Source organism: Setaria italica, chromosome VI (assembly GCF_000263155.2).
Source record: "Setaria italica strain Yugu1 chromosome VI, Setaria_italica_v2.0, whole genome shotgun sequence".
Taxonomy (NCBI): Eukaryota; Viridiplantae; Streptophyta; class Magnoliopsida; order Poales; family Poaceae; genus Setaria; species Setaria italica.
The window spans coordinates 18,245,755-18,273,022 of NC_028455.1; the positions used below are offsets into that span (position 1 = coordinate 18,245,755).

Consider the following 27,268-nt stretch of genomic DNA (forward strand, 5'->3'; position numbering starts at 1 on the left):
GGATATTGTTTTTAGTGGGAGTAGATTCTGTTAAAATAGTTTAATGTAATTTGCTCTATCATGGATACGTTTGTCTTAGTGTATTTTGCATTACTTTTGTTGTAGATTAAATGGCACCTAGCAACACCACCGCATCGTTTGCTTTGCGTTCGGTCCTTGAGAAGGACAAGTTGAATGGAACAAACTACTCGGATTGGATCCGTAACCTGAAAATTGTTCTCAGGGCTAAGAAAAAGGAAGATGTTCTAGACACCCCACTACCACCAGTACCTGCTGATGATGCATCTGCTGCCGTTAAGGCTGCTTACAAGAAGGCATTTGATGCTAATCTTGAGGTAAGCTGCCTTATGCTTGCTTGCATGGAACCCGAGCTGCAGATGCAGTTCGAAACAAATCATGAGGCTCACGATATGATCGTGGCGCTCAAGGACATGTTCCAGACACAGGCTAGGACCGAAAGGTTCAATGTGTCCAAAGCCTTTCTGGAGTGCAAGTTAGCAGAAGGCGCAGCAGTAGGACCACATGTAATCAAGATGGTTGGTTACACTCAGCGATTGGAGAAGCTGGGCTTCCCAATGGGCAAAGAGTTGGCCACTGACTTCATTCTTTCATCTCTTCCGCCTAGCTATGGGAACTTCATCTCGAACTACCATATGCATGGGACGGAGAAGGGTTTGAATGAACTGTGTGGTATGCTCAAGACAGCAGAGGTAGACATGAAGAAAAGCGCTAGTACTAGCCATGTGATGGCTATACAGAACAAGCCCAGCTTTAAGAAGAAGGGCAATTCTCGGAAGAAGAAGGGCAAGGCTGGAACGTCCAAGCCAAACCCACCGCCCAAGGTTAAAGCTGGACCTGGACCTGCTCCAGACAAAGAGTGCTTTTACTGTCATGAACTTGGTCACTGGAAGAGAAACTGCAAGCAGTACCTAGCTTCGTTGAAGAATGGCGGAAGTAAGAGTACTTCTACCTCAGGTACGCTTGTTGTTAATGTTATAGACAACATATTTCTTGCTGATACAATTATTAATTCTTGGGTATTTGATACCGGATCGGTTGCTCATATTTACAATTCGATGCCGGGAATGATAAGAAGTAGAAGCGTGGAAAGAGGAGAAGTTGATTTCCGCGTGGGCAATAATGCAAGAGTTGCTGCGTTGACCGTCGGGACGATGCAACTCCACCTCCCGTCAGGATTTATTATGGAGTTGAATAATTGTTATTTTGTTCCTAGTTTAAGTCGAAACATTTTGTCTCCTTCATGTTTGATGAAGGATGGTTATTCATTTGCGAGTGAAAACAATGGTTGTGTGATCTGTAAGAATAATATGTTTATAGCTTTTGCACCCATTGTGAATGGATTATTTGTTTTAAATCTTGATGGTTCACTTGTCTGTAATGTAAGTGCTAAAAGGTCTCGGCCTAATGATTTGAGTCCTACCTACTTGTGGCATTGTCATTTGGGTCATATAAGTGAAAAGCGCATGAAGAAGCTCCATTCTGATGGACTTCTAACTTCATTTGATTTTGAATCATACGAGACATGCGAGGCTTGCTTGCTAGGCAAGATGACCAAGACGCCTTTCACAGGATTTCCTGAGAGAGCAGTAGACTTGTTGAAACTCGTACATAGTGATGTATGCGGACCAATGAGCACGACGGCTAGAGGAGGATTCCAATACTTCATAACTTTCACTGATGATTTTAGTAGATATGGTTATGTCTACTTGATGAGGCACAAGTCTGAAACCTTTGAAAAGTTTAAGGAATTTCAGAATGAAGTTGAAAATCAGCGTGGCAAGAAAATTAAGGCCTTACGATCTGATCGTGGAGGCGAGTATTTGAGCCACGAGTTTAGCAATCATCTAAAGAGTTGCGGAATTGTTCCACAACTTACGCCGCCTGGAACACCTCAGAGAAACGGTGTGTCCGAGCGACGTAATCGAACTTTGTTAGACATGGTTCGATCAATGATGAGCCAGTCGGACCTACTGTTGTCATTTTGGGGATACGCTCTAGAAACAGCAGCTTTCACACTTAATAGGGTACCATCTAAATCCGTAGTTAAGACACCATATGAGATATGGACTGGAAAGGTTCCTAGTTTGTCTTTTCTAAAGATTTGGGGATGTGAAGTGTTTGTCAAGCGACTTCAGTTGGACAAGATCACACCCAAGTTGGATAAGTGCATTTTCGTGGGATATCCAAAGGAAACTTTGGGATATTATTTCTACAACCGATCAGAAGGCAAAGTGTTTGTCGCTCGGAATGGGGTTTTCCTAGAGAAAGAGTTTCTCAAAGGAGAAAAGAGTGGAAAGACAGTGCATCTTGAAGAAGTTCAAGATGAGCCGATCGGGCAAGAATCAATGAGTGATGCTAACGTAGCAGAACAAGTTGAGATACCCATGGCAAGAGAAGCACCGCCACAACCACGAAGGTCGGCAAGGCTCCGCGAAATGCGGGAAATATTATTGTTGGACAATGATGAGCCTGCGACATATGCAGAAGCAATGATGGACCCAGACTCCGAAAAATGGCAGAGTGCCATGCAACACGAAATAGAGTCCATGGGAGACAATCAAGTTTGGAACTTGGTTGACCCGCCTGATGGTGTTAAAGCCATAGAGTGCAAGTGGATCTATAAGAAGAAAAAGGACATGGATGGAAATGTTTACATCTATAAAGCACGACTTGTCGCAAAAGGTTTTCGACAAGTTCAAGGAGTTGACTACGACGAGACCTTCTCGCCCGTAGCGATGCTTAAGTCCATTCGGATTATTCTAGCTATAGCTGCATATTTCGATTATGAGATATGGCAGATGGATGTCAAGACAGCTTTCCTGAATGGAAACCTAGCTGAGGACGTGTATATGATACAGCCCGAGGGTTTTGTCGATCCAAAAAATGCTGGAAAGGTATGCAAGCTTCAGAGATCCATTTATGGATTGAAGCAAGCATCTAGGAGTTGGAACATTCGTTTTGATGAAGTGGTCAAAGGGTTTGACTTCACCAAGAACGAAGAAGAGTCTTGTGTTTACAAGAAGGTTAGTGGGAGCTCTGTAGTATTTCTAATCTTATATGTGGATGACATATTACTGATTGGAAATAACATTCCTATGCTTGAGTCCGTAAAGACTTCACTGAAAAATAGTTTTTCGATGAAGAACTTAGGGGAAGCGGCATATATTCTGGGCATTAAGATCTATAGAGATAGATCGAGAAGGCTTATAGGTTTAAGCCAAGATACTTACATTGACAAAGTGTTGAAGCGGTTCAGCATGGAAGAGGCAAAGAAAGGGTTCTTGCCTATGTTACATGGCATACATCTCAGCAAGACTCAGTGTCCTTCGACTGCTGATGAGCGGGATCGCATGAGTAGAGTGTCATATGCCTCGGCTATTGGATCTATCATGTATGCAATGATAAGTACTCGCCCAGATGTTTCATATGCGCTAAGTATGACAAGCAGACACCAATCTGATCCAGGTGAGAGTCACTGGACAGCGGTGAAAAACTTTTTAAGTACTTGAGAAGGACTAAAGATATGTTCCTCGTCTATGGAGGTGAGGAGGAGCTCGTTGTAACAGGTTACACCGATGCTAGTTTCCAAACCGACAGAGATGATTCAAAGTCACAATCAGGATTTGTGTTCACGCTAAATGGTGGTGCTGTTAGTTGGAAGAGTTCCAAGCAGGAGACGGTGGCCGATTCTATGACAGAAGCCGAGTACATCGCGACTTCGGAAGCCGCGAAGGAAGGTGTTTGGATAAGGAATTTCCTCATTGAGCTTGGTGTGTTCCCGAATGCGTCCAGCCCATTGAATCTCTACTGTGATAACAATGGGGCAATTGCGCAAGCAAAGGAGCCAAGCTAGAAGAACAAACACGTAATGCGGCGATTTCATCTCATTCGAGACTTCGTTAACCGGGGTGAGATCAAGATATGCAAAATACACACGGATCCGAACATTTCTGATCCGTTGACAAAACCACTCCCGCAGGCTAAGCATGATGCGCATGTAAGAGCTATGGGTATTAGGTACCTTCTAGATTGACTCTAGTGCAAGTGGGAGACTGTTGGAGGTATGCCCTAGAGGCAATCATAAAGATGATGATATTCCATTTGTATCCATGATTTGTATGTTGTGTTCATTGAATATCCATTGAAGGCTACTTGAATTGATTTGCAATTATGTGAATTGTATGTGAAACTCTTTACTTGTATGGTTATTCTAAAGTTGTCCCTAGTCGGAGTTCATGTGAGGACACACATGAATATTAGACTAGCACATGTAGTAGTTGATGACTATGTTTCACAAGTCATGGACATGGAGATGTTGAACTAATAATGTGGACACATGTGGAGACATGTGTTAGGACTGACCCAACACGAGAAGTAGTTCTCTCTTTAAAACAACATATACGCTTTGTCCTTAGACCTGAGATTGTCGCATGTATTCTAGATGTGGATCGACCTACTTAGGGGCTATCAAACGCTACGCCGTAACAGGGTAGTTATAAAGGTAGTTTTCGGGTTTGTCAAGAAGCATGCTATGAGACATGGTCAATCAAGATGGGATTTGCCCTTCTCTGATTGAGAGTGATATCTCTGGGCCCCTCGAGTGATCGGATCCGAAAATGCATGGCCATGCTACGTACGGTTAAGAGTTAACCTACAAAGGGATTCCGAATCACAGGATCGAGAAAGAGCGGTCGACTTAAAGCTAGACCAAATATCGTGAGGCAAAGGGAATAGCATGTATATTATGTTGTGATGGTTCGTCTGATATGATCTTCGTGTGCGTATAGGAGTTGGCACGTCTTGCTAGAGGCCGCTACCGACTATTGGGCCGAGCAGGAGTACTCGGGCCATGTTTATACGTATCCGAACCCATAGGGTCACACACTTAAGGGGCTGGAAGCCCAATTCGGATCTGATCCGAGTTGGATTAGGTTTAGAAGTACTAATGGGCCTCGGATCCAGAGGCCCATCAGGAACCTCTATAAATAGAGGGGTGGGGGCGCCCTAGGGTTTACACCTTTTGGCGAAACACACCTGCCGCGCCTCCCACGCCCTCGCCTGTTGCAACTCGTGGATCTAGCAGTCCGGCTTGCGACGCTTCCTTCCTGCACGTGTGGATACCTTGGGAGGTGTTGCGCCTGCAGCACTTGGACGAGCCGCCGACGAGCCACGACGAGCCGACGACGAGCCACGGCACCGGAGGCGATCTTGCTGCACGTGGACGAGCTGCTGAGGAGCTGTTGGACGTGATCGACTACGTACGACTACGTGATCGTCTTCACTGCATCGACGCATATCTACATCTTCCGCACCAGTAGTGCGTCGAGTGGTAATCCCGTGATCCTTATACGGCAGTCATTCCTGGTTTTACGCAGTAGAAATTTTGATTTGCGCTAGCGTAGCCTACCTCGTATCCCATCAGGCATGGTAGGTTCTGCGGAATCCCACCACCTCGAAGGTAAGGACCTCCTTATGGTAGTTGGATGGGGTCCTGAACGTAACGGGCAAGTCGATTTGCCCGAGAGGCGTCGCCTGCTTCCCTGGCACGACGCCATGGAAAGGTGCCTTGCTGGGACGGAGGCGGGAAAGGTCGATCCCCATGGCGTCGAGAGTCTCGGCGTAGAGGAGGATGAGGCCGCTACCCCCATCCACGAGTACCTTGGTGAGGCGCGTCGTGCCGACGATGGGGTCGACGACGAGAGGGTAACGCCCCGGATGCCGGACGCGTCCAGGGTGGTCGGACCTATCGAAGGTGATGGCCAGCCCCGACGAGTCAAGGAAGGCCGAAGTCGCAGGCTCGGCCGCGTAGACCTCCCGGCGCTCCAGCTTTTGCTGGCGCTTGGTGTCGTACACCGCGGAGCCGCCGAAGATCATGAAGCAGCCGTCAACCTTGGGGAAGCCGTCTTCCTTCTCTTCGTCGCCCTTCTTTTCCTCATCGGGCTTCTGCTTCGGATCGCCTTTCACTGGATTGCCCACGAAGTATCTCTTCATGAGGTTGCAGTCTTTGTAGGCGTGCTTTACGGGGAACTCGTGGTTCGGGCACGGTCCCTCCAGCAACTTGTCGAAGAAGCTGGGAGTGCCCTCGGGGGGCGGCTGCCCCCGCTTGCGCTCGACCGCGGCCACGAGGGGGGCTTCGCGCCGTTGTTTGCCCTTCTTCTTCTGCTGGCGGTTGGAGGTACCTTCGTCGGCGTCCTCCTCCCGTTTCGCCTTGCCTTAGGAACGGTCGAAGATCGCTCCGACGGCCTCTTCGCCCGAGGCATAGCTAGTGGCGATATTGAGGAGCTCTTCAGTGGTTCACGGGCCTCGGCGCCCCAGCTCATGGACGAGGGGCCGGCAGGAGGTTCCTGCTAGGAAGGCTCCTATGACTTTGGCGTCCGCGACGTTGGAGAGCTCGGTGCGCTTTCTGGAGAAGCGCCGGATGTAATCCCGGAGGGATTCGTCCGCCCCCTGGCGACAGCTCCGGAGATCCCAGGAGTTGCCGGGGCGCGTGTACGTGCCCTGGAAGTTTCCTATGAAAACCTACTTCAGGTCGTTCCAGCTGCGAACGCGTCCCGAAGGGATATGTTCTAGCCAAGCTCGCATGGAGTCGGCCAGGAAAAGGGGTAGGTTACGGATGATAAACAGGTCATCATCCGCCCCGCCAGCTTGACATGCAAGCCAGTAATCGCTGAGCCACACTCCAGGATTCGTCTCCCCTGAGTATTTGGCTATACTCGTGGGTTGCCTGAAGCGCGGCGGAAAAGGCGCGTTCAGGATGCGCGTAGAGAAGGCCCGGGGCCCAGCCGGACCAGGGATCGGGCTGCGGTCTTCCCCGCTGTCGTAGCGCCCGCCACGGTGGACGTGGTTGTTGGGATACGAGGTAGGCTACACTAGCGCAAATCAAAATTTCTACCGCGTAAAACCAGGAAGAACTGCCGTATAAGGATCACGGGATTACCACTCGACGCACTACTGGTGCGGAAGATGTAGATATGCGTCGATGCAGTGAAGACAATCACGTAGTCGTACGTAGTCGATCAACGTAGTTGTACGTAGTCGATCAACGTAGTCGTACGTAGTCGATCACGTCAACGTCCAGCAGCTCGTTCACGTGCAGCAAGATCGCCTCCCGTGCCGCGGCTCGTCGTCGGCTCGTCGTGGCTCGTCGGCGGCTCGTCCAAGTGCTGCAGGCGCAACACCTCCAAGGTATCCACACGTGCAGGGAGGAAGCGTCGCAAGCCGGACTGCTAGATCCGCAAGTTGCAACAGGCGAGGGCATGGGAGGCGTGGCAAGTGTGTTTCGCCAAAAAGGTGTAAACCCTAAGGCGCCCCCACCCCTCTATCTATAGAGGTTCCTGACGGGCCTCTGGGTCTGAGGCCCATTAGTACTTCTAAACCTAATCCAACTCGGATCAGATCCGAATTGGGCTTTCAGCCCCTTAAGTGTGTGACCCTATGGGTTCGGATACGTATAGACATGGCCCGAGTACTCCTACTCAGCCCAATAGTCGGTAGCGGCCTCTAGCAAGACGTGCCAACTCCTATACGCACACGAAGATCATATCAGACGAACCATCACAACATAATATACATGCTATTCCCTTTGCCTCACGATATTTGGTCTAGCTTTAAGCCGACCGCTCTTTCTCGATCCTGTGATTCGGAATCCCTTTATAGGTTAACTCTTAACCGTACGTAGCATGGCCATGCATTTTCGGATCCGATCACTCGAGGGGCCCAGAGATATCACTCTCAATCAGAGAGGGGCAAATCCCATCTTGATTGACCATGTCTCATAGCATGCTTCTTGACAAACCCGAAAACTACCTTTATAACTACCCTGTTACGGCGTAGCGTTTGATAGCCCCTAAGTAGGTCGATCCACATCTAGAATACATGCGACAATCTCAGGTCTAAGGACAAAGCATACATGTTGTTTAAAGAGAGAACTACTTCTCGTGTTGGGTCAGTCCTAGCACATGTCTCCACATGTGTCCACATTATTAGTTCAACATCTCCATGTCCATGACTTGTGAAACATAGTCATCAACTAATACATGTGCTAGTCTAATATTCATGTGTGTCCTCACATGAACTCCGACTAGGGACAACTTTAGAATAACCATACAAGTAAAGAGTTTCACATACAATTCACATAATTGCAAATCAATTCAAGTAGCCTTCAATGGATATTCAATGAACACAACATACAAATCATGGATACAAATGGAATATCATCATCTCTATGATTGCCTCTAGGGCATACCTCCAACACGTGGTAGCCTCGATCTACCCCGTCCTCCCTGTCCGCGCGGGAGCGTCTCCGCGCGTTCAGGGTGTCGCGGGCATTGCGGACGAGGCCGACGCGCTGGTGGACGGATCGAGCCTCGCCTCCCGCGGGTGGCGGAGTCCGTCGGCCGGACGCGGCCTGATTCGCCCCCGGAGGGGGTTGATGGACAGATTCCCCCCGCCTTTCTGGGGGCGCGTCGGGCGTCGCCCGGCTGGCGTTCTGCCCGCGTCACCGGGACGCCGAACTTTCCGCCTGCTGGACGGCAGCGCATTCGAGCAGGTTGCGCATCTCTTGGCACGCCCGTCGCTCCTCGGGCGTCGCTGGTTCGGCGAGCTGTCGGAGCAACACCGTCGCGGCTGCGACGTTTTGGCTAGCGCGGGCGAAGAGCTGCGGACGCTCCTCGTCTGCGCAGATGTGTTGCTGGACGTCGCGCGCCCGTTGTCGCGCTCCCCCCTCGTGGTGGGGGTGCTCAACTTCTTGGCGGGCGCCCGCGCACGCCTCTGGTTGCCGAGAGCTCTCCGGGGCCCTTGGCGAGGCTCCGGTTGTAGCTGCGGCGCGCGAGGGGGGAGCCCTTTGTCTCCCCTCGGCATCGTTGCCGTTGGATCATTCGGAGTGCGCGTCGGCCATGAGGCACTCGCACGAGGGGTGTGGACTCCCGCTACTGGAGCCAGCGTTAGAGATCGCCCTCGTTGCGCCAACGAGCTCGTTGCTCGCGGGCGACGCGGTCATGGACCGCGCTAGGAGGAGTCTGTAAGCCCCCGTGGCGTTGCGTAGCCCGAAGGGCTGTCCCCCTCGTGAGGTCCTTCCAGTGGGCGAGCGGCCGTTCGCCGCCGTCCCGTCAGCGAGGCCGGGGGCAGCTGAGCGAGCGGGTAGGACGAGGATAGGGATCAGCTTGATCCCTTCCCCAGTGGCAAGGAAGTCCAGGCTCCCGAATCGGATCAGGGAGCCCGGAGCAAAGCTACCATCGCAATTGGCCATCTGAGGCTGGGAATGTACGCGCAAAGGTCCCCTACCTGGCGCGCCAACTGTCGTTGTCAAGATTGGCGGATCAAGACTTAGACTAGTAAATTTCTTTTATGCGCGTAAAGCCTCAGGTGGTGGCGTGGGAGACACGGGTTTAGACTGGTTCGGGCAAGGGAAGCCCTACGTCCAGTATCGAGGATATTCGTGTTGCCCACGCGGGGTTCTGTAGTAGGGGGTTACAGATCGACGAGAGAGGGACTGGTCCCAAGTCTCTTCCGTGCTTGTGCTCTTAGGGAGAGTAGTGGTGTGCTGTGGCTTGCGGGGGAGAAGAAGCCGATCCCTCCTCCGGCCCTGGGTTCCTCCTTTTATATCGCAAGGGGGGTGGCCGGAGTTACAGCTGGGATCGGGTGAAGAGGACCGTAAAGTGTAAAGCGTAGAATGGTAAAGAATACGGCAGGAAGGAGGAGCAAGTTCCTAGACGCCCGACGCCTCCGCCGGCCCCTGGCGAACGCCGGCGTGCATGCCAGAGGGGGAGGCGGTCGTGTGCCAACTGTCGTTGCTTCCTACAAATAGCTCTTTCGGTACTCGTAGGCGTCGGGTCATGATGAAGGCGTTTCGTTGTTATCCTGGTGTCTGTTGGGGAGGACGGTGGATGCTACCGTTCAGACGACGGCTCCTGGAGAGAGGGCGTCACATCCTTGCTGCTGGGCGCGCGGGACCCGAGGGCGCGCGGGGCCCGAGGACAGGCCGGTCTCTCCTCCGCTCCGGTCGGCGCAGGCCATGAGTACCCTGCGGCGAATGGGAGCGAGCCGCCAGCACTGTAGCTTGTACAGTGCGGTCGTGCACGGGTACTTGCGACGGGTTGCGTGAGGGGCGCGGTCATTCCTTCCCTCTGCCAGGCTTGCGGCGCATTTATGGCGAAGCCGACGGGGGGACCCACAGGATTTTGTCTGTCTTGCCCACCTGGACCGCATCCGAGGGGGATGCCTGCCCCGGGGGCCCCAGCGCGCCCGACCCCTCCGCTTGGGGTCGGACGAGGCGGAACTTCATGGCAAGGGGTCGGGCGCCTCCGACCCCGAGGCCGCAGTCGGACGAGGCGGAAGCCTCGTGGAGGGAGGCCGGGCGTTCCCGACCCTGAGGCCGCGGTCGGGCGAGGCGGAGTTTCGATTATGCTTAGGTGGGCCCGGGCCTTCGCGTTTGCTCCTTTAAGCGGTATGTTAGGGTATCGTTAATATTTCCCCCAACAATATCTACATGTAAATTTTGGCTCATATCATTTTTTTGTGTTTGCGTCGCCGTACTAATTAACTTTGTCTTCCATTTTATGTAGGATGCTAATTCGGACGTGCCGACATGAAGCGTACCTCCATGTTGGCTTCATGGATCCATCCGTAGTGAACCAAGCCCAGATACGAGATTTTCCAGACAAAACGTTGTTGGCAGTATACAATTCCCTAGACAGACAAAAATTAAAGGATCACATACTACTTCCATACAACTTCAAGTAAGTGTGTGTATACCGTCTATTTTCATTTTCTTTTTCCTTACCTGATTAATGTTAGTTACCTCTAATGTATATGAACCTCTAATATATATGAACATTTACGTACGCAGCTCCCACTGGATCCTCATTATTATTGACATTGATCGAAGTCACGTCACTGTCTTCGATTTGTAGGAGAGATCCGAAAGAGTACCAAGACGTGCAAGACATGCTAGACACGTAATAATTCTGGACCTCTATCTCTATACAAAATTTTGTTTCCTAAATTTTCATCTAACACTATATCATTCATTATTGTAATCCGCAGAGCATAGAGAGAATTCATCAGGGCAGACAGATCAGGTCAATTCAAAGAAAAACTTACATGGAGAATGGACTTCCCTGTACATATGAAGTCTGCACATTTTGTACATTCTATAGCGCGAATATTTAATAACTTAATTAGTTTTTCCCACTAAAGTGCTTAAGACAGGAACCTAGGAATGATAATCTATGTGGCTACTATGTCTGTAAGCACATGCACAATTTATTGGGACCCAAGATCATCAAGGCCACGGAGCACGAATTTAAAGTATGTAAAATAAAACTATTAATAGTTATTTATTTTCTACAATTGTTCGTGTAAAATTCATATATATGTATCCAAATTACAGATGTGGAATATTCAATGGGGACTCTTGAAGAAGGAAAGAGTCGCGGCAATATGTGTAGGTCTCATTGGATTTCTGGTGGATGAAGTGGTAAATCCATAAGGAGACTTTCATTACGATGGACGAAAATTAGACGCTCCCAGCACCTCGACGGGAAGATCATCGTAGATAAATATATAGTTTGAGTACACTAATTAGATTTGTATATATATAGTATGCTAAGAATTGTATAGTATTTGTATAAATACTTGATTTATTTAAATACTAGTTTAATTTGATTGATAATTTCATTATAAAAAAAATTCTCAACTACTAAAGGTTAACTAAAGAGTACGTGATGCATGAAATAATAAGTGCCATGCACCAGTTTGATTCGTTTAAATACTAGTTTGATTGATTTCATTATAAAAAAAACTTCTCAACTACTAAAAAGTTAACTAAAGGGGTACGTGATATGCACGAAATTATAGGTACCATGCAGGAGCCTGCATGGCGCTATATGCATGCACTTTAGTCCCGGTTTGTAAAACAAATCGTGACTAAAGAGGTAACCTTTAGTCCTGGTTTGTAACACCAACCGGGACTAAAGGAGTCTATGCAGCGCCTGACGTGGCAGCCCCGTTAGTTCTGGTTGGTTTTACAAATCGGGAATAAAAGGGGGTCTTATATCCCGGTTGAGGGACCCGTGATAAAAGACCCCCCTTTATCTCGACGGATTAATCCCGGATGCATTTTCGGGAGATATGCACCCTACGAACCGGTACTAATAATACCGAGTTCGACGGATTAATCTCGGATGCATTTTTTGGAGATATGCACCTTATGAACCGATACTAATAATACATGATGCCATTGTTTTTATATTGACACTAAAAAAGAGGGCATGTCTCTTGTGTCTCGCAAAATTGCACCTTTCTATCTCATTACTTCTAATATTTCTTTTATGGATAGTGATTTGCCTATAAAAACTTTATCAATCTTTATAACATCTGCAAAGTCGTAACGAGCATCTAATAATTACAATATATTTCGCGTTAGAAATTAACTTATCTTACTTTTCCCTCGCCATCCCGTCTCGGTCATGTGCGGAAAATACACCGTCCAATACCTCATCTATCTCTAGTAGTCTTTCAATAAATATTATCTCAAATTACTTTCAGCGTTATTGGGAGAGTTGATTTTCAGTCTTCCAATAGTCTCATTCTAATTCAGAAGAATCACAACTTCTCCATTATTTAAAAAGAGTTGGAGCGAATTATTAGGTTGTTCTAAGTTAAAGGGAAGACTGAACTCTGACGGGGAAAGGGAGTGGAGATGCTCTAAGGGGGTGTTTGGATCTCTAGGACCTCCTAAAATTTATATCACATCGAATATTCGAGGCTAATTAGAAGGACTAAATATTAGCTAATTATAAAACTAATTACACATATGGAGGTTAATTCATGAGACGAATCTATTAAGCCTAATTAATCCATCATTAGCACATGTTACTGTAGCATCACATTGTCAAATCATGAACTAGGCTTAATAGATTCGTCTCGCAAATTACTGCAATTGATTTTATAATTAATCTATATTTAATATTTCTAATTAGTATCTAAATTAACAGAAATTTTAGGAGGTAAACAAACACCCCGACCCGCGCAAATGTCGCGCCGAAACCGAGCCACCAACAGCATCGGTCAATCGCATCCCTGCTCTGCGCAAACTGCGAGCAGGGCTGAGCATAGCAGAGCCGGACGGGGAAACCCGGCTACCTTTTTGACTCCACAGTGGCGCCTCGGCATGTGTCCCACCAACCATCACGCCGCAACTCCATGCCGCTTTCCCTCCTCCACCTCCTTTACCCGGTTCACTCCCAGTCCAGCACCACCCGCAGCATCGCTAGTCGGCAGTCGGCTAGTGCTCCTCCCACCCGCTGCCTAAAGATCCCACGCCGGCCACCGCCTTTCTATCCCTTCCTCCATGGAGTCCCACAACGCCGCCGCCGCCGCCTAAAGCTCCCTCCTTTCTTCACCGTCAGCCAATGGCCGCCGCCGTCACGATGCTCGTCGCGGCGGCGCTCTTGCTGGCCCTGCTGCCGCGGGCGGCGGACGCGGCGGTGGGGGTGAACTGGGGCACCGTGTCGGCGCACCGCATGCCGCCGCCCGTCGTCGTGGACCTCCTGCGCGCCAACGGGATCGCCAAGGTCAAGCTCTTCGACGCCGACCCGGCCGTCCTGCGCGCGCTCGCCGGCAGCGGGGTGCAGGTCATGGTGGGCATCCGGAACGAGGCGCTCGCGGGGATCGCGGCCTCTCCCGCCGCCGCCGACGCCTGGGTCGCGCAGAACGTCTCTCGCTACGTCGCCGCCAGGGGCGGCGTCGACATACGGTGAGTACAGCGCTGCCTGCCGCTTTTCTTAGTACGCGTTCCTTGTCTTCCGCTCGGCTGCTGCAAAACAGCTGTGGGTGCTTGCTTAGTACTACCTGTTTCTTGCTTGGTCTTTTGATTTCTTGAATGGAATGAAAGCTGTTCATATGATCCTTTCCGCTTGGCATGTCGGCATGTTTGCACATTTTTTTTCTTTTGAAATAGCGCATGTTTGCACGTTAGCTGCTTGAGTTTATGTCTGTGCGACTGGCAAACGATCAGTCCCTGTTGGCTGTTGCCCTTTGACAAACGATCAGTCCCTGTTGAATGACAGCTGTTTATGTCATGATGGACTTGGACCACATAATCTGTGTTGTTCTTTTTTCAGTGCTGTTGATCGAGTGGTCCTTCTGATTGCGTTGTAGTATTGTACTTCTCTGCTGTGTCACTCTGTCAGTGTTTTTCAGTTCACTGATTGACCAGCGGTTGAGAATTCGAATTGTGTAATAGGTAAGGTAATCATATTTATCTCATTATTTGTAAATTCTGGAAATGACCATTTTTTTCGTCTATGAACTGTTGCTCAGCAATTCTTTCAGTCAAGCTTTTTAGCAACATAAAAGGACCAAATTAGAGCTGAAACGATACTTGACTCTACGCCACTAGACAGCTTGGGGTGTTTTTTCTTTCTTTTCTTTGTCTTTTACCACCAATGATGCTTTGCACCAAGTATGCACTGTTCATCTGTCTGAAACTTCTACCAGGGTATTTGTCCAGAATATGAGGAATGTAGGTATTTTTCTTTTTGAAGGGATTTTCAGGAATCGTTGTAATTGTATAGTGTATGTATCACACGATGGACCTGTTTTCTGACGGTTATTGTACATGCAAAGCTTGGTTCGAATGGCCTCTAGAGTTTGTGTACTTTTTTGTATAATCACCAGATGACCAGAATGCTTTTTTCCGAGGCACTAACGATACATCTTTTGTGAAACATATCATGATTCAAGATTCATCTAAACTGTAAACTATGATGGTTGTTCTTTGCAATTCATGGTGAACTGTTCTTCCAGAATGCATCAGCCTCTGTTCTTCTTCATCTTTTCCTTTACAGATGCAACATGTTAGATATCAGAATCTGTGAATTCCAAATTTATTTAGATTCATTAACTCTTTGAGATGTCCACTTTGACTCTGTTTATGTGCTTCAAATCTGCATATTATATTAGGCAAATTGGCCATTTTTATGTAGATGCATATTTCTAATCCTCTGCCTGGTACATTTCTGGTGCATAGCTCATTATGGTGCTTAGTGCTGACTTTTCCGTTTTAGTTCATCTCCTAGGATACAGCACTGGCACGTAACTGGATTTTGAGTCCAACAGTTGTGCATGAACCTGCTACCCACACAAAAAGGTATAGGCAGTCAAAAGGGAAAACGGATAAGCATATATTATGGACACAGTAGCAGACATTCTTTCCATGTCAAAAGAAGGAAAAGTGGGGCGAAAAAGGAGTAAGACATAACTTTCTGTGCGGACCATAGCTATGATAGCAATCTGGCATGAGCATACACCCGTACACACACTGAATTCGCTTCATATGCTGGGAAACTTTTGTAGGTGTAACTGTCAACTGTGTAAGTCGCGCTGCAAAGTAATGCACTGGGAGCGGACCATATATATGGCATATTGGCATGTTTATTCCACAACGTGTTCTGGTTGCTTCTGCCATGCTTGATCTTGGTAGCTTATAAGAGCATTCTGTCATTTGTCGTGGCTTTTCTGTCCCTATACCAGTTTATTTGATTGTAAGCTCATGCCTAACGAACCAATTTATTGTTCCAGCAGCACATCCTTCTGAATGGGGCTGTTGCTGATTCAAACTTAAATTGGACTCCTCTAATGCTGTATTGTTTGCCATTTTCTGTGTTTCCCCTGTATTCTCCATATTTTTGTTGTATTCTGATTATACTTGGAGCATGGGTCCTTTGGAAATATTGCAATGCCTCTGTCTTCAAAGGTAATGCTCCTTGCATTCAGGGTGCTACACAGGCCTTCAAGGGTTAAGTCCAATTGTGGAGCTAGCTGGGGCCAAGGGGCTAAATGCCCTGGACCTAGGGAGTCTGCTGGTCTAGAGTTTGGCTTAGTTAGCCCGGTCAGGCCCTTATTTTTGTTTAAGCTGTAAGTTCTTTGTAAGTTCAGACCTCACATCTCTCACTATGGTCCAAGGTGAGATGATGTTTCCTGTAATTGGACCTTTTATTCTCTCTAAATACAAAGATACGCAGCTCTCCGCATGTTCGAGAAAAAAATGTTTATCCCCCAAGTTTTGGGACACTTATGATTTTGTAGTTGATTACAGTTGGACACTGAATTATACTGGATAATGAGCTTTAAATAAATATTTGTGTCCATTCTTTGAAAGGTAGACACAGTGACCAGATTGTTTGTTTCCTGAAGCCAACAGCTTGTACTAATTTGGGAGTTAGTATTTTTTTGTTTCTCAGATTAATGAAAGTTCTTTATTTGGCTACTTCTATCACTAGTTGTTAAGTTCCATTTGTCAGGGACTAGTGCAGCATGAATAAAAATTCAGACACAATGTAGATTGACATGCTCTTTTTTTCTTCTCAAACAGGCTTGGGGTGTCTTGTTGAGTATGTATTAAAATAGTTGTAGGCAAGATAATTTATTATATCGGAATATTTGCAAAGAGACGAGCACACATATTTTGTTTTGTTGTTTTCAGTTAAGTTGCATGATTGTTTAATATGTTAGGTATTTATGAGCTTATTGTTTTTTCCCAGCAATAATTTCTCCTAATTTAACAGATACATTGCTGTCGGAAATGAGCCTTTCCTGACAAGTTATCAGGGACAATTCCAATCATATGTTCTTCCAGCAGTGACCAATATTCAGCAATCACTGGTGAAAGCTAATCTTGCAAGCTACATTAAGCTTGTTGTCCCATGCAATGCTGATGCTTATCAAAGTGCATCTGTTCCATCACAAGGTGTATTCAGGCCTGACCTGACTCAGATTATGACTCAGCTTGCTGCTTTCCTCAGTACAACTGGAGCCCCATTCATGGTCAATATCTACCCCTTCCTCAGTCTTTACCAGAACTCAGATTTCCCTCAAGATTATGCCTTCTTTGATGGATCTAGTCACCCGGTTGTGGATGGCCCCAACGTGTACTACAATGCTTTTGATGGCAATTTCGACACACTGATTTCTTCTTTGAGCAAGATTGGCTATGGGCAACTACCTATTGCAATTGGTGAGGTAGGTTGGCCAACTGAAGGAGCAACAACCGCAAACCTGGCTACAGCTAGGGCATTCAACCAAGGCCTGATCAGCCATGTTTTGAGCAACAAAGGAACTCCACTACGCCCAGGGGTGCCTCCAACTGATGTATATCTTTTCAGCCTACTTGATGAAGAGCAAAAGAGCATACTGCCTGGTAATTTTGAGCGACACTGGGGAATTTTCTCATTTGATGGGCAGGCCAAATACCCACTGAATCTTGGACTAGGCAGCCCGGTTCTGAAGAACGCTAGAGATGTACCATATCTTCCACCACAGTGGTGTGTTGCGAACCCTGGCCAAAATCTAAACAATGTAGGAAATCACTTGAAGCTGGCTTGCACTATGGCTGATTGCACCACTCTCTACTATGGAGGCTTGTGCAACGCAATTGGGGACAAGGGAAATATCTCTTATGCCTTCAACATCTACTACCAACTGCAGAAACAAGATGCTAAGAGCTGCGATTTTGATGGACTTGGAATGATAACTTACCTCGACCCTTCCATTGGTGAGTGTCGCTTTCTTGTCGGTATTGATGACCGCAGAGTGCTTGCAAGATCATCTTATTCAGACAGCTCCTCTCCAGTAAGCTGTGGGTTGTGGTTGATGACTATATGGGTATTTGTGTGGTTCACAATTGTGGGTTCTTTCTGATATCGAACAAGCTCTCTTGGGCACGATTTGCATGTCCTTGTGAAGTAGCTTCTATCCATGGATTCTAGATTTAGGAAAGGAGAGACATCCGTAGATGTACATGATCATTAGTTTGTTCTTCAGATTATGCTATCCAATCAATTATGCTCTCTGCGTATTCATCAGGATACAAAAAACTTCCCTCTAGATTGAAATGCAGATTGATAAGAGATCATTTTGTGACTCTATTTTGCCTTAGTCTTCTTGCCATTGCCTTTGTGAGAAATATGGAGTATTTCATATTCGTTTGCCAAATATCCAAGTAGCTTTCTAAAATCCTTTTCAGAAAAGTTTCTCAAAAATTATTGTTGTCACCACCATGTCAATAAGCATGGTGAAGATACTCACTCCGCGAATGACTAGTTTGAAATTTAGGACACTATTGTGGTAGGTAAGCCACAATTGGAGATTAATCAGGCTAATAGGCTACAATATTTCACCAAAAGCCACGTAACCTCACCAAATTTGGTTATTGTATCTTGCTCTCAAATAAGTGACTAAGTGAGCTTGTTGTATCGGGGGCTCCTATATGCCTTTATGCCTTTCGGAAGGTAGCTAAGCAAAGATAAAGCTCATATTAAACCCATATATAATATTTTTTTTAACATCTATCAATATTTGTTAACATTTATCAACATTGTTTTTGAATAAATACCTTGCTTAATTGTCACCAACATTTTTTATGTTGGTCAACATTTTTTTATATTTACCAACATTTTTCTTAAACTTTTTACACTCACCACATTATTGCTTAACAATTTTTTACATGCACCAACTTTTTTTTGCGTTCACCAATATTTTTTGGCTCAACATTTTTTTACATTCACCAACTTTTTTTACTAAAAAATATTGAGATAGTTCATTTAAAATATTGGTTTTAAAAATAAATGCAATGTGAACGGTCCATGTAGTGTTGCACGGATCTCAAAACACACTGGGAGGTGGGTAAGAAAAAACCTAAAACCTTGTGAAAGATAGATCCTGGTATCACAATTTTGATGTATGTGCAAATCAAACACCAACGCACAACATCTAGGCCAAATGGGCTTCTAAGCAACCAAACAAACCCACGTGAACGGCCCTATATTTGTCTTTTAATTATCTATCAAATCTATCAGAAAATTAACGAAACCAAAGAATATAAGTAAACAACATGCGCCACAAATTTATATGCATCTTCATGTATGTTTTATCATTTTATCTTAACTTTGTTTTTAGACGTATCGTTGTATCCTTAGGTTTGACATAGACATAGTTACTTCCTTCCTCCATCCTAGAATATTTAGTTGCTTCTAGATTTTGTTTTATGTCATATAGAAAAAGTCCAATTTACTTTGTCATATAGGACAAAGTAAATAGGTGAGGAGTAAAATAGACTTTTCCATATAAGGTAAGTAGGCAAGGGAGTAAAATGGACTTTTTCATATATTTACAGTTAAAGTTAGAAATAAAAAATATTGTAAAACTTGAAAAATTAAATCATTTCTTATGAAACTAGTTCTTAAAAAAAGAATTGAATAGATTTACACATAATTAAAAGGGCATCATAGTAATTTCTCACTATTTTTTTACTCCGTCCCTCTTTTGGTACTTCCACTGTTTCCACCGTTCAATTTCGTCGGATAGATTTGGAGCACTCTAAAATGTCTCTATGAGACCAATGTAATTTTATATTTAAAATAGAGATATTGTTGGTTAAAAATAATTTCATGTATATAAATGTAAAAACAGCTACATCCTCCATTCCAAATTATAAGTCGTTTTGACTTTTCTAGATGTATAGATATTATTGTGCACTAGACATGGTGTATATCTAAGTGCATAGCAAACTCTATGTATTAAAAAACCAAAACGGCCTATAATTTAATTTGGGACAGAGGGAATATGCTTTAGGAAGGACCGAAAGAGGGAGTATTTTTTTTCTTTAACCGTGTGGTTACTTTTTGCAAGTTAGAGCAACTCCAAGAGCTCCCTTAAATTACCCCTAAAACCTTAAATAGAGGAAAATTGGGGGAAAAAAAGATTGCTCCAACAGTTCTCCTAAACCTCCCGCAAATTTGTGTGTACCCGCATTCGCTGCTTTTTTCCCCGCAACGGCGCACTTCCTTCCCTAATCCGTTCCGCGCGCGTCCACAATAGACACTGGCGCCCTTTTTTTCTCCCCGCGCACCATTTTTTCCCGTGCGGCGGCGCTGGACTTCCCGAGCAGTGGCGGCGGCGGCGCTCCTCAAGCGACGGCAGGCCCTTCCCGAGCGGCGGCGGCAGCAGCGGCGCCCGGCCTTCCCCAAATTGTGGCGGCGGTAGGTCTTCCCCTGCTGCGGCGCCAGGTATTCTCCTACGGCGATGCCTGGTGTTCCCCTGCAACGGCGCGTGGTGTTCCCCTGCGACGGCGCCTGGTGTTCCTCCAGACCAAGGGATAGTGACAAGGAGCACTGCTCAGGTGGCTCGTCCTTTGCCGCAGTGCTGAAGCTGCCGAAGAGGGAGCATCCGTTTCCATTTTCAGCCTCGACGGAGCCCTGCTTCTGATTCGGCGCAAGAACAAGATGGTTTGCTTCAGGTCTGCTTATCTGCTAAAGCCCAACGATTATCCGGTGGTTAGGTGTTTTAGATGTTGGATTCAATACCATCTGGTGGTTGCTTATCCTGAATTGTGCTATGTTTCTTGGCCCTCTCTGGATTGTTTGCAAGGATGAAATTGAGCGGCCTCTGAAATTGTTTTCTTGCATCAGATCCATGCTTGGGGATGGTTACCCCTAGTACGTCATATCTTGTGCAGAAGTCTTGCTAGAGAAGAGAAGCATGAACTGCAAGGCACATCATAGACCTGGTAGTTGAAGCCATGTGCTGTGTATGCTCCATATCATGTCTTCTGGTAGCTGAAGTTAAATGTAAATATAACTGTGTTTTGAGAACCCATAAGTTCCTGCTAGATTTGGGAATGTACATTGCCTGGCGCAATCTCGTCCCAAATGAATGGCCTTTCTAGCGGCAAGACCTTAAGGTGTAGTGCAATGCTTTGAACCAATGGCTTCCAAGTTCAGCAGGTTCAGAACACAAAGATATCTGTTTATTACGCTGCCTTTTTGGGGTTAGATAGCAGAGACAAGTTCATCCTGTTCACTCAAGTTGCCTTCTCACCATTTTTTGGGGTTAAAACCGAGAGCAATACTTGCTCGAATTCTGAAATGGAATAACCCAACAGATATGCTGTTTGACTGATACAAAAGTACTGAGATAGTGAGAGTTCTTACAGTGCATACAAGAAATGGCCATGACACAGACGGGTACAGAAATTAGCATTAATTAAGATAAAGTGAACAGAACAATTACAGCATTTGTAATGTGCCGTCACCCTCTGTTATGGAAGCGCATCATTCGATTATTGAACCAAATCTCAAATTACAAACAAATTTATAACGTACCAAAAATTATGAACTATAGGCAATCATTTGTAGAAGTCTGGATGATGTTGCCACAGGTGCTCAATGAGGTCATCTTAAAGTTGATTATGAACATCTCTGTCCCTATAATTTTTAATAACTCATCAAATTCAGGTGTTTCATAGTAAGAAATCTTCACCTTTTCGCTCACCCCATCATAATTTAAATCATCTTCCTTATCACGCTCATCCTCAACTATCATGTTGTGCATAATGACACGAGCCCTCATGATTTGTCCGAGGGTGTCTTGATCCCAAAATCGAGCTGGCCCCTAATGATAGCGAAACGAGACTGTAGAATCCCAAACGCTTGTTCCACGTCCTTTCTACAAGCTTCTTGGGCGGTTGCAAAATATTTCTTCTTGTTACCTTATGGTTCAGGTATGCTCTTCATAATTGTGACCCACAAAGGATATTTGCCATCAGCAAGATAATAACCCATTGTATATTCGTCGTTATTAATGGTATAATTCACCTTTGGAGCTTGACCTTCAGCTAGCTGTGCGAATAAAGAAGACAGGTGCAAAACGTTGATGTCGTTGTGGGAACCAGGCATCCCAAAGAAAGCATGCCAAATCCAAAGATCTCCAGTTGCAACAGCTTCAAGTATAATTGTAGGCTTATGCACATGCTCGGTGTACATACCTTGCCATGCCGAAGGACAATTTTCCACCTCCAATGCATACAATCAATCGACCCAAGCATATCAGGAAAACTTCTACTCTCTCCAATGGCCAGTAATCTAGCAGTATCATCTTCATTAGGTGATCTCAAGTACTCATCTCCAAAAACCTCAACAACAACACTAACAAACCTTCTTAGACTCTCAATAACAGTAACTCTCACCAATACGGACATAATCATTTGTAGCATCAGCTGCTACTCCATAGGTTAACGTTCGAAATGCTGCAGGAATCTTTTGCAGACTAGAAAGGTCAAGTACACCGGCAGCGTTTCTTTTCTGCACGAAATATTCATCGTGTTTCTCTACAGCATTCCATATACATACAAACAGTGTACGCCTCATTCGAAACTTGCATGCCAAGAGTAATGAGACACATGTATAATATGAATTTTTTGAAAAAAAATGGTCCAAATAAATCTATTGTTTAATACCGTTGTCTGAAATAACTATATCCGTACGTAGGATCATCTGAAAAATAATCTTGATACAACCTTTGATGCCCTGCCTATCTGTCTCGCTAAAGTACTCGATGATCTATGATAGAACCACGATATTTTATTTTATCATCCGACTCATCCGCATTCAGGACCACATGCGTAACATAGATTAAGAAATCATCATCGTTGTCATCTGACGACAAATCCAGCACCAGATGCATCGAAAGGCTTTATTGACTCATAGCGATTCCTTTTTACCTATCTCCAAATAGAGTTGGTTATCGCAGGAACTGCTTTTCCTAAACATGGGCGGGCGACACTCATTATGGACAAAATTCTCATTATAGCACGTCAAAGCTGATCGAAAAAAACAAAAATGAAAACGACAGTAATCATTACTCTTATCCACGGTTCATTTCATTGCGGCACGCGCAGGAGCACGCGTCAGTCGGCCATCGTCCGTTCGAGGGGGGTGGCGGCCGACGTGAGGCGTCCGTTGTCAGTTCGCAGGGGGTGGCGGCGTGAGACCTCCGTGCGCACGGGCACCAGAGTGATAGGGTACCAGAGGAGTATTTTGACGGGGTGCTGGACACGGTACTGGAGGAAAAAAACAACTGATCTTAATGGATAAATTCGATGATGTGGCCTGTTTTAAATTATTGGAGAGTAGTTTTTAGCGATCGGCTGTGTGGGCTGATATATTTTTGGAGGAAAATTTTTTTAGCATAGCTCCCAATACCTCATTTTGGGAAAGAATTTTTTGAAAAACTCTTGAAGTTGCTCTTAGACCCTGTTTGGATACATAGTGTACTAAAATTTAGGATCCTCAAATTGCTAGTCCTAGTACATGGCTGTTTGGATGAACTACAAATTTTTAGGACCTTAGAGGGAAAATGTTATTTTTACCCCCCAATTACTCCTCTAAATTGAAAATATTATTTTTACCCCCCAATTACTCCTCTAAATTACCCTGCACTGTTCACGTCATTAATGCATGTGAGGGCAACAGGGGTAAAGGGGGACTTGGGGTCTAGTTTTAGGAGAAATAAGATCCATTAGTACCCCTTGGCCCTCCTAAAGTTTAGAAGTGCACTTTTAGGATCCATGTTTGGATGCACAAATCTTAAAAATATTCTAAAAGTGGACTTCTAATCTTTAGAAGGAAAGAGAACTCCTAATCTTTAGAAGGATGTATCAAACAGACTCTTGGACCCAAACGTCTAGATATCTCAAACTTCAAACAACCCAAATATCTCGATATCTGTATGGGTCCATTTGCGGTCCAACCTGTTATCGTACCCATCGTTGAATACCCGTGAAACCTCTGCCATCCTGGGTCACCCCCCGACTCCTAAACCCCAAACCACCAAAACCCTAATCCCCTCCTCCCCGCCGCCATGGGCTCCACCGCCGCCGCCTCCGCGCTCCCGGCGTCCGCCGGCTCCGGCGAGAACCTGGTCCTCATCCTTGACTACGGCTCGCAGTACACCCACCTCATCACCCGCCGCGTCCGCCAGCTGGGAGTCCTCTCCCTTTGCGTTTCCGGCACGGCGCCGCTCGCCGCCCTCGAGGGCCTCCGCCCGCGCGCCATCGTCCTCTCCGGAGGGCCCCACTCCGTCCACGCCAAGGGGGCGCCCACCTTCCCCGAGGGGTTCCTGGACTTCGCCGACGGCGCGGGCGCCCACGTGCTCGGCGTCTGCTACGGGATGCAGCTGCTCGTGCAGTTCCTCGGAGGCGCTGTCGAGCCCGGGGAGCGGCAGGAGTACGGGAAGATGGACGTCGAGGTGACGGCGCCGTCCTCCGCGCTGTACGGGGAGGCGGAAACCGGGAAGCGCCAGACGGTGTGGATGAGCCACGGCGACGAGGTGGTCAAACTGCCAGAGGGGTTTGAGGTGGTTGCGCGCAGCGTCCAGGGCGCCGTCGCAGCCATCGAGAACCGGGAGAAGCGCTTTTATGGGCTCCAGTATCACCCCGAGGTAGCAACCGTTATGATTACTCTGATGCTTTGAAAGTTAAGCTACAAATTTGTTTCCTCTGTTCTTGGCTCTTTGAAAGGGGACGAAAGTTTGGATATTTTGTGGGAAGCTGTACGGAAACTACTGTTTGATTGTTCGATTTAAATTTTGAATTGGTATGAGAGTTATCCGCATTCTTTTGCATTTACTTGATGAAAAAACAAATAAATACCATGCTTTCTAAATTGGGCTACCAATTGAGTTGGAAAGGGGTACTCAGGAACAAGCTACGTGATTATTGTTATTCAATTGAATTGTGCTGATATGGATGGACTGAGTTCTGCTTATATGGATAGAAAAACAAGTAGATGTCAAATTATTTGGTATTACTACTGTTAACTGTGTATCCACTGCATTGTGGTTACTCTTTGTATATCATCTGGTTGCTCTTTGCATGACTGTTGAACTTTTTATATAAAGGTTACACATTCACCCCAAGGAATGGAAACACTTCGTCGCTTTCTCTTTGATGTATGTGGGATCAAAGCTGATTGGAAGATGCAAGATGTACTGGATGAAGAAATCAAGACCATCCAAAGCATGGTTGGCCCTGATGAGCATGTTATCTGTGCTTTGTCAGGTGGAGTCGATTCAACTGTTGCTGCCACTCTTGTTCACAAGGCAATAGGAGATAGGCTTCATTGTGTTTTTGTTGACAATGGTCTATTAAGGTAACAATATGCTCCCTTATTGCTTTCAGTTTTTTTAAATAGAACTTATGCTTATTTTGGCTAAGTGTGCAATGAAACTAACATAGAACCTCGCGTTTGCAGGTACAAGGAGAGAGAACGAGTAATGTCAACCTTTGAAAGTGACTTGCACCTGCCAGTTACATGTGTTGATGCCTCAGAGCAATTTCTCAGCAAGTTAAAGGGTGTCGAAGACCCAGAGCAGAAAAGAAAGATTATTGGCAGGGAATTCATAGCTGTTTTTGATGATTTTGGTCACAAGCTGGAACAGAAGATAGGGAAAAGGCCCGGATTTTTAGTTCAAGGGACATTGTACCCTGATGTAATTGAATCATGCCCACCTCCTGGGAGTGGAAGGACACATTCCCACACCATCAAAAGCCATCACAATGTTGGTGGACTTCCAAAAGATATGAAGTTAAAACTCATTGAACCACTCAAGCTCCTATTCAAGGATGAGGTACCAATCTACATCAATTTTCTTAATAAACTTTGTAATGTTGTTAATTGAAACTTGATCAGGTGTTGTATGATGAAAGGAACATTTAATTATTTGTTCTTTACAATTTTTTATGTTTGTAGGTGCGGAAGTTGGGGAGTATTTTGAATGTCCCAGATTCATTTTTAAAGCGACACCCATTTCCTGGGCCTGGTCTTGCTGTACGTGTCCTAGGTGATGTTACACAAGGCAATGCTTTGGACACTCTTCGCCAGGTTTGAACTTTTAGAATAATTTGAAATTTTGCTAGAGCTCCATTGATAAGCCTATGTGAATCAGCAATTTTCAATTTATTTCTTTTAGGTGGATGAGATATTTGTTCAAGCTATTAAAGATGCTGGCCTCTATGATAAAATTTGGCAAGCTTTTGCTGTGTTCTTGCCAGTACAGACAGTTGGGGTTCAGGGTGACCAGCGAACCCACTCCAATGCTGTTGTCTTAAGAGCAATCACCAGTGAGGATGGCATGACTGCAGATTGGTATGTAGCACTGAAGTTCCAGCTCTGTTACACTTTTTTCTAGCAAACCTTAGATACAGTTGTACTTCAGTGAAATATTTTGATGCAGTCGTACAGATAAGTTTGCTTGTCTGCAGCAGTTAATCTTTTGTATTCTTATCACTCTTAGTTCAGGAACAAATAATTGGCACACATCATGATATAATTGGTTAGGTTTTTTGCCCTTTCTTTTCTTGCCCAACCCAAAACTCTTACGGTGCTCCTGATATTTAGTGTAGTTAGCCCAAAACTTTAGCCATCTTATTTTTGTGCCAACTGCAAAGTGCTATTGGTGTTCTTATAGTTCGTCTTGAACAGGCCCATGTGATGGCTAGCTTGTGTGTCTAGTCTTGGTAAACTTTTACTTTGCAGGTAAATTGTTTGAACCTACAGAACTGTCTTCTCTACCTCATAGTTTTGCTAGTAACAGTAAACTGCAGGCAGTGTTTTTACACAGTTCATCTTCACTGCCTAAAAAAAACTGAGTTGGTGGTGGATCTGGCAGTAGTGGTTGGTGGTACCTTGGAGGATCTCCTTAACTAATCTTTACATGCATGTGTAATACATAAATTTATTTGCTTTATGATATGGGTTTTGTGGCTTGATGAATTTAGTTCTGTGGCTAGATTATTGAGATTACTACTTTAGTAGATAGAGACATTTTCTGGTTCAAGGGGGTCTTGCCCTCAGTCATTTGGTCTAGAGATTAAGACTTGTCATTTATTTAAAAATTGTGGCAACTGGCAATGCATGAGCACCTCACTTGTCTCTTCTCATATCATGTCATCATCTCTTCAAATTTCCAGGTACTATTTTGGCCATGAATTCCTAGTAGATGTGGTCAACAAGATCTGCAACAATGTGCGTGGCATCAACCGTGTTTGCCAGGACATCACATCGAAGCCACCTGCGACGGTTGAGTGGGAATAGGAACTGGTACTCTGATGCTGTTGTGGTGGGATTGGGCTTGGAACTTGAGGAGGAGCAATTTACCTTTGGGTGCTGGGACCAAATGATATATGGCCCCAGTTGTTAGTGTATTGACTACGCTTTAGTCAAAATACCCTTTGTCGATGATAAACACAGCAAAGCTTGTGTACTGCATACTCTGCTAAATTCATGAATAGACTTTGCTTCTGGGTCACTGAGTATTTTCTTGGACAAATGGATCTGGAGTTTCATGCGTTCTATTCGTGGATTGAGCCTGTGCTGTTGGGGAAGAAGGCCCGGTGAAAGCGTACTTGGTT

General features: G+C 45.7%; 2 protein-coding genes across 3 annotated transcripts; both read left to right on the top strand.

Moving 5' to 3' along the window:
• Positions 1-13,232: 13,232 nt before the first annotated feature.
• On the top strand, positions 13,233-17,958 carry LOC101772874 (glucan endo-1,3-beta-glucosidase 5). The gene is made up of 2 exons (XM_004973156.3): positions 13,233-13,777; positions 16,590-17,958. The coding sequence occupies exons 1-2, from the start codon at positions 13,434-13,436 to the stop codon at positions 17,719-17,721; spliced, it is 1,476 nt and encodes a 491-aa protein (XP_004973213.1). The 5' UTR covers positions 13,233-13,433; the 3' UTR covers positions 17,722-17,958.
• Positions 17,959-23,638: 5,680 nt separating this feature from the next.
• On the top strand, positions 23,639-27,209 carry LOC101773563 (GMP synthase [glutamine-hydrolyzing]). Of its 2 annotated transcripts, XM_022827666.1 has the most exons (7): positions 23,639-24,297; positions 24,757-25,007; positions 25,110-25,485; positions 25,608-25,739; positions 25,828-26,003; positions 26,340-26,393; positions 26,828-26,964. In XM_022827666.1, the coding sequence occupies exons 1-6, from the start codon at positions 23,719-23,721 to the stop codon at positions 26,347-26,349; spliced, it is 1,524 nt and encodes a 507-aa protein (XP_022683401.1). In that variant the 5' UTR covers positions 23,639-23,718; the 3' UTR covers positions 26,350-26,393; positions 26,828-26,964. The 2 variants fall into 2 exon arrangements, with proteins under 2 accessions (XP_022683401.1, XP_004973215.1); XM_004973158.4 differs by lacking the exon at positions 26,340-26,393 and having other exon boundaries at positions 26,828-27,209.
• The last annotated feature ends 59 nt before the right edge of the window (positions 27,210-27,268 follow it).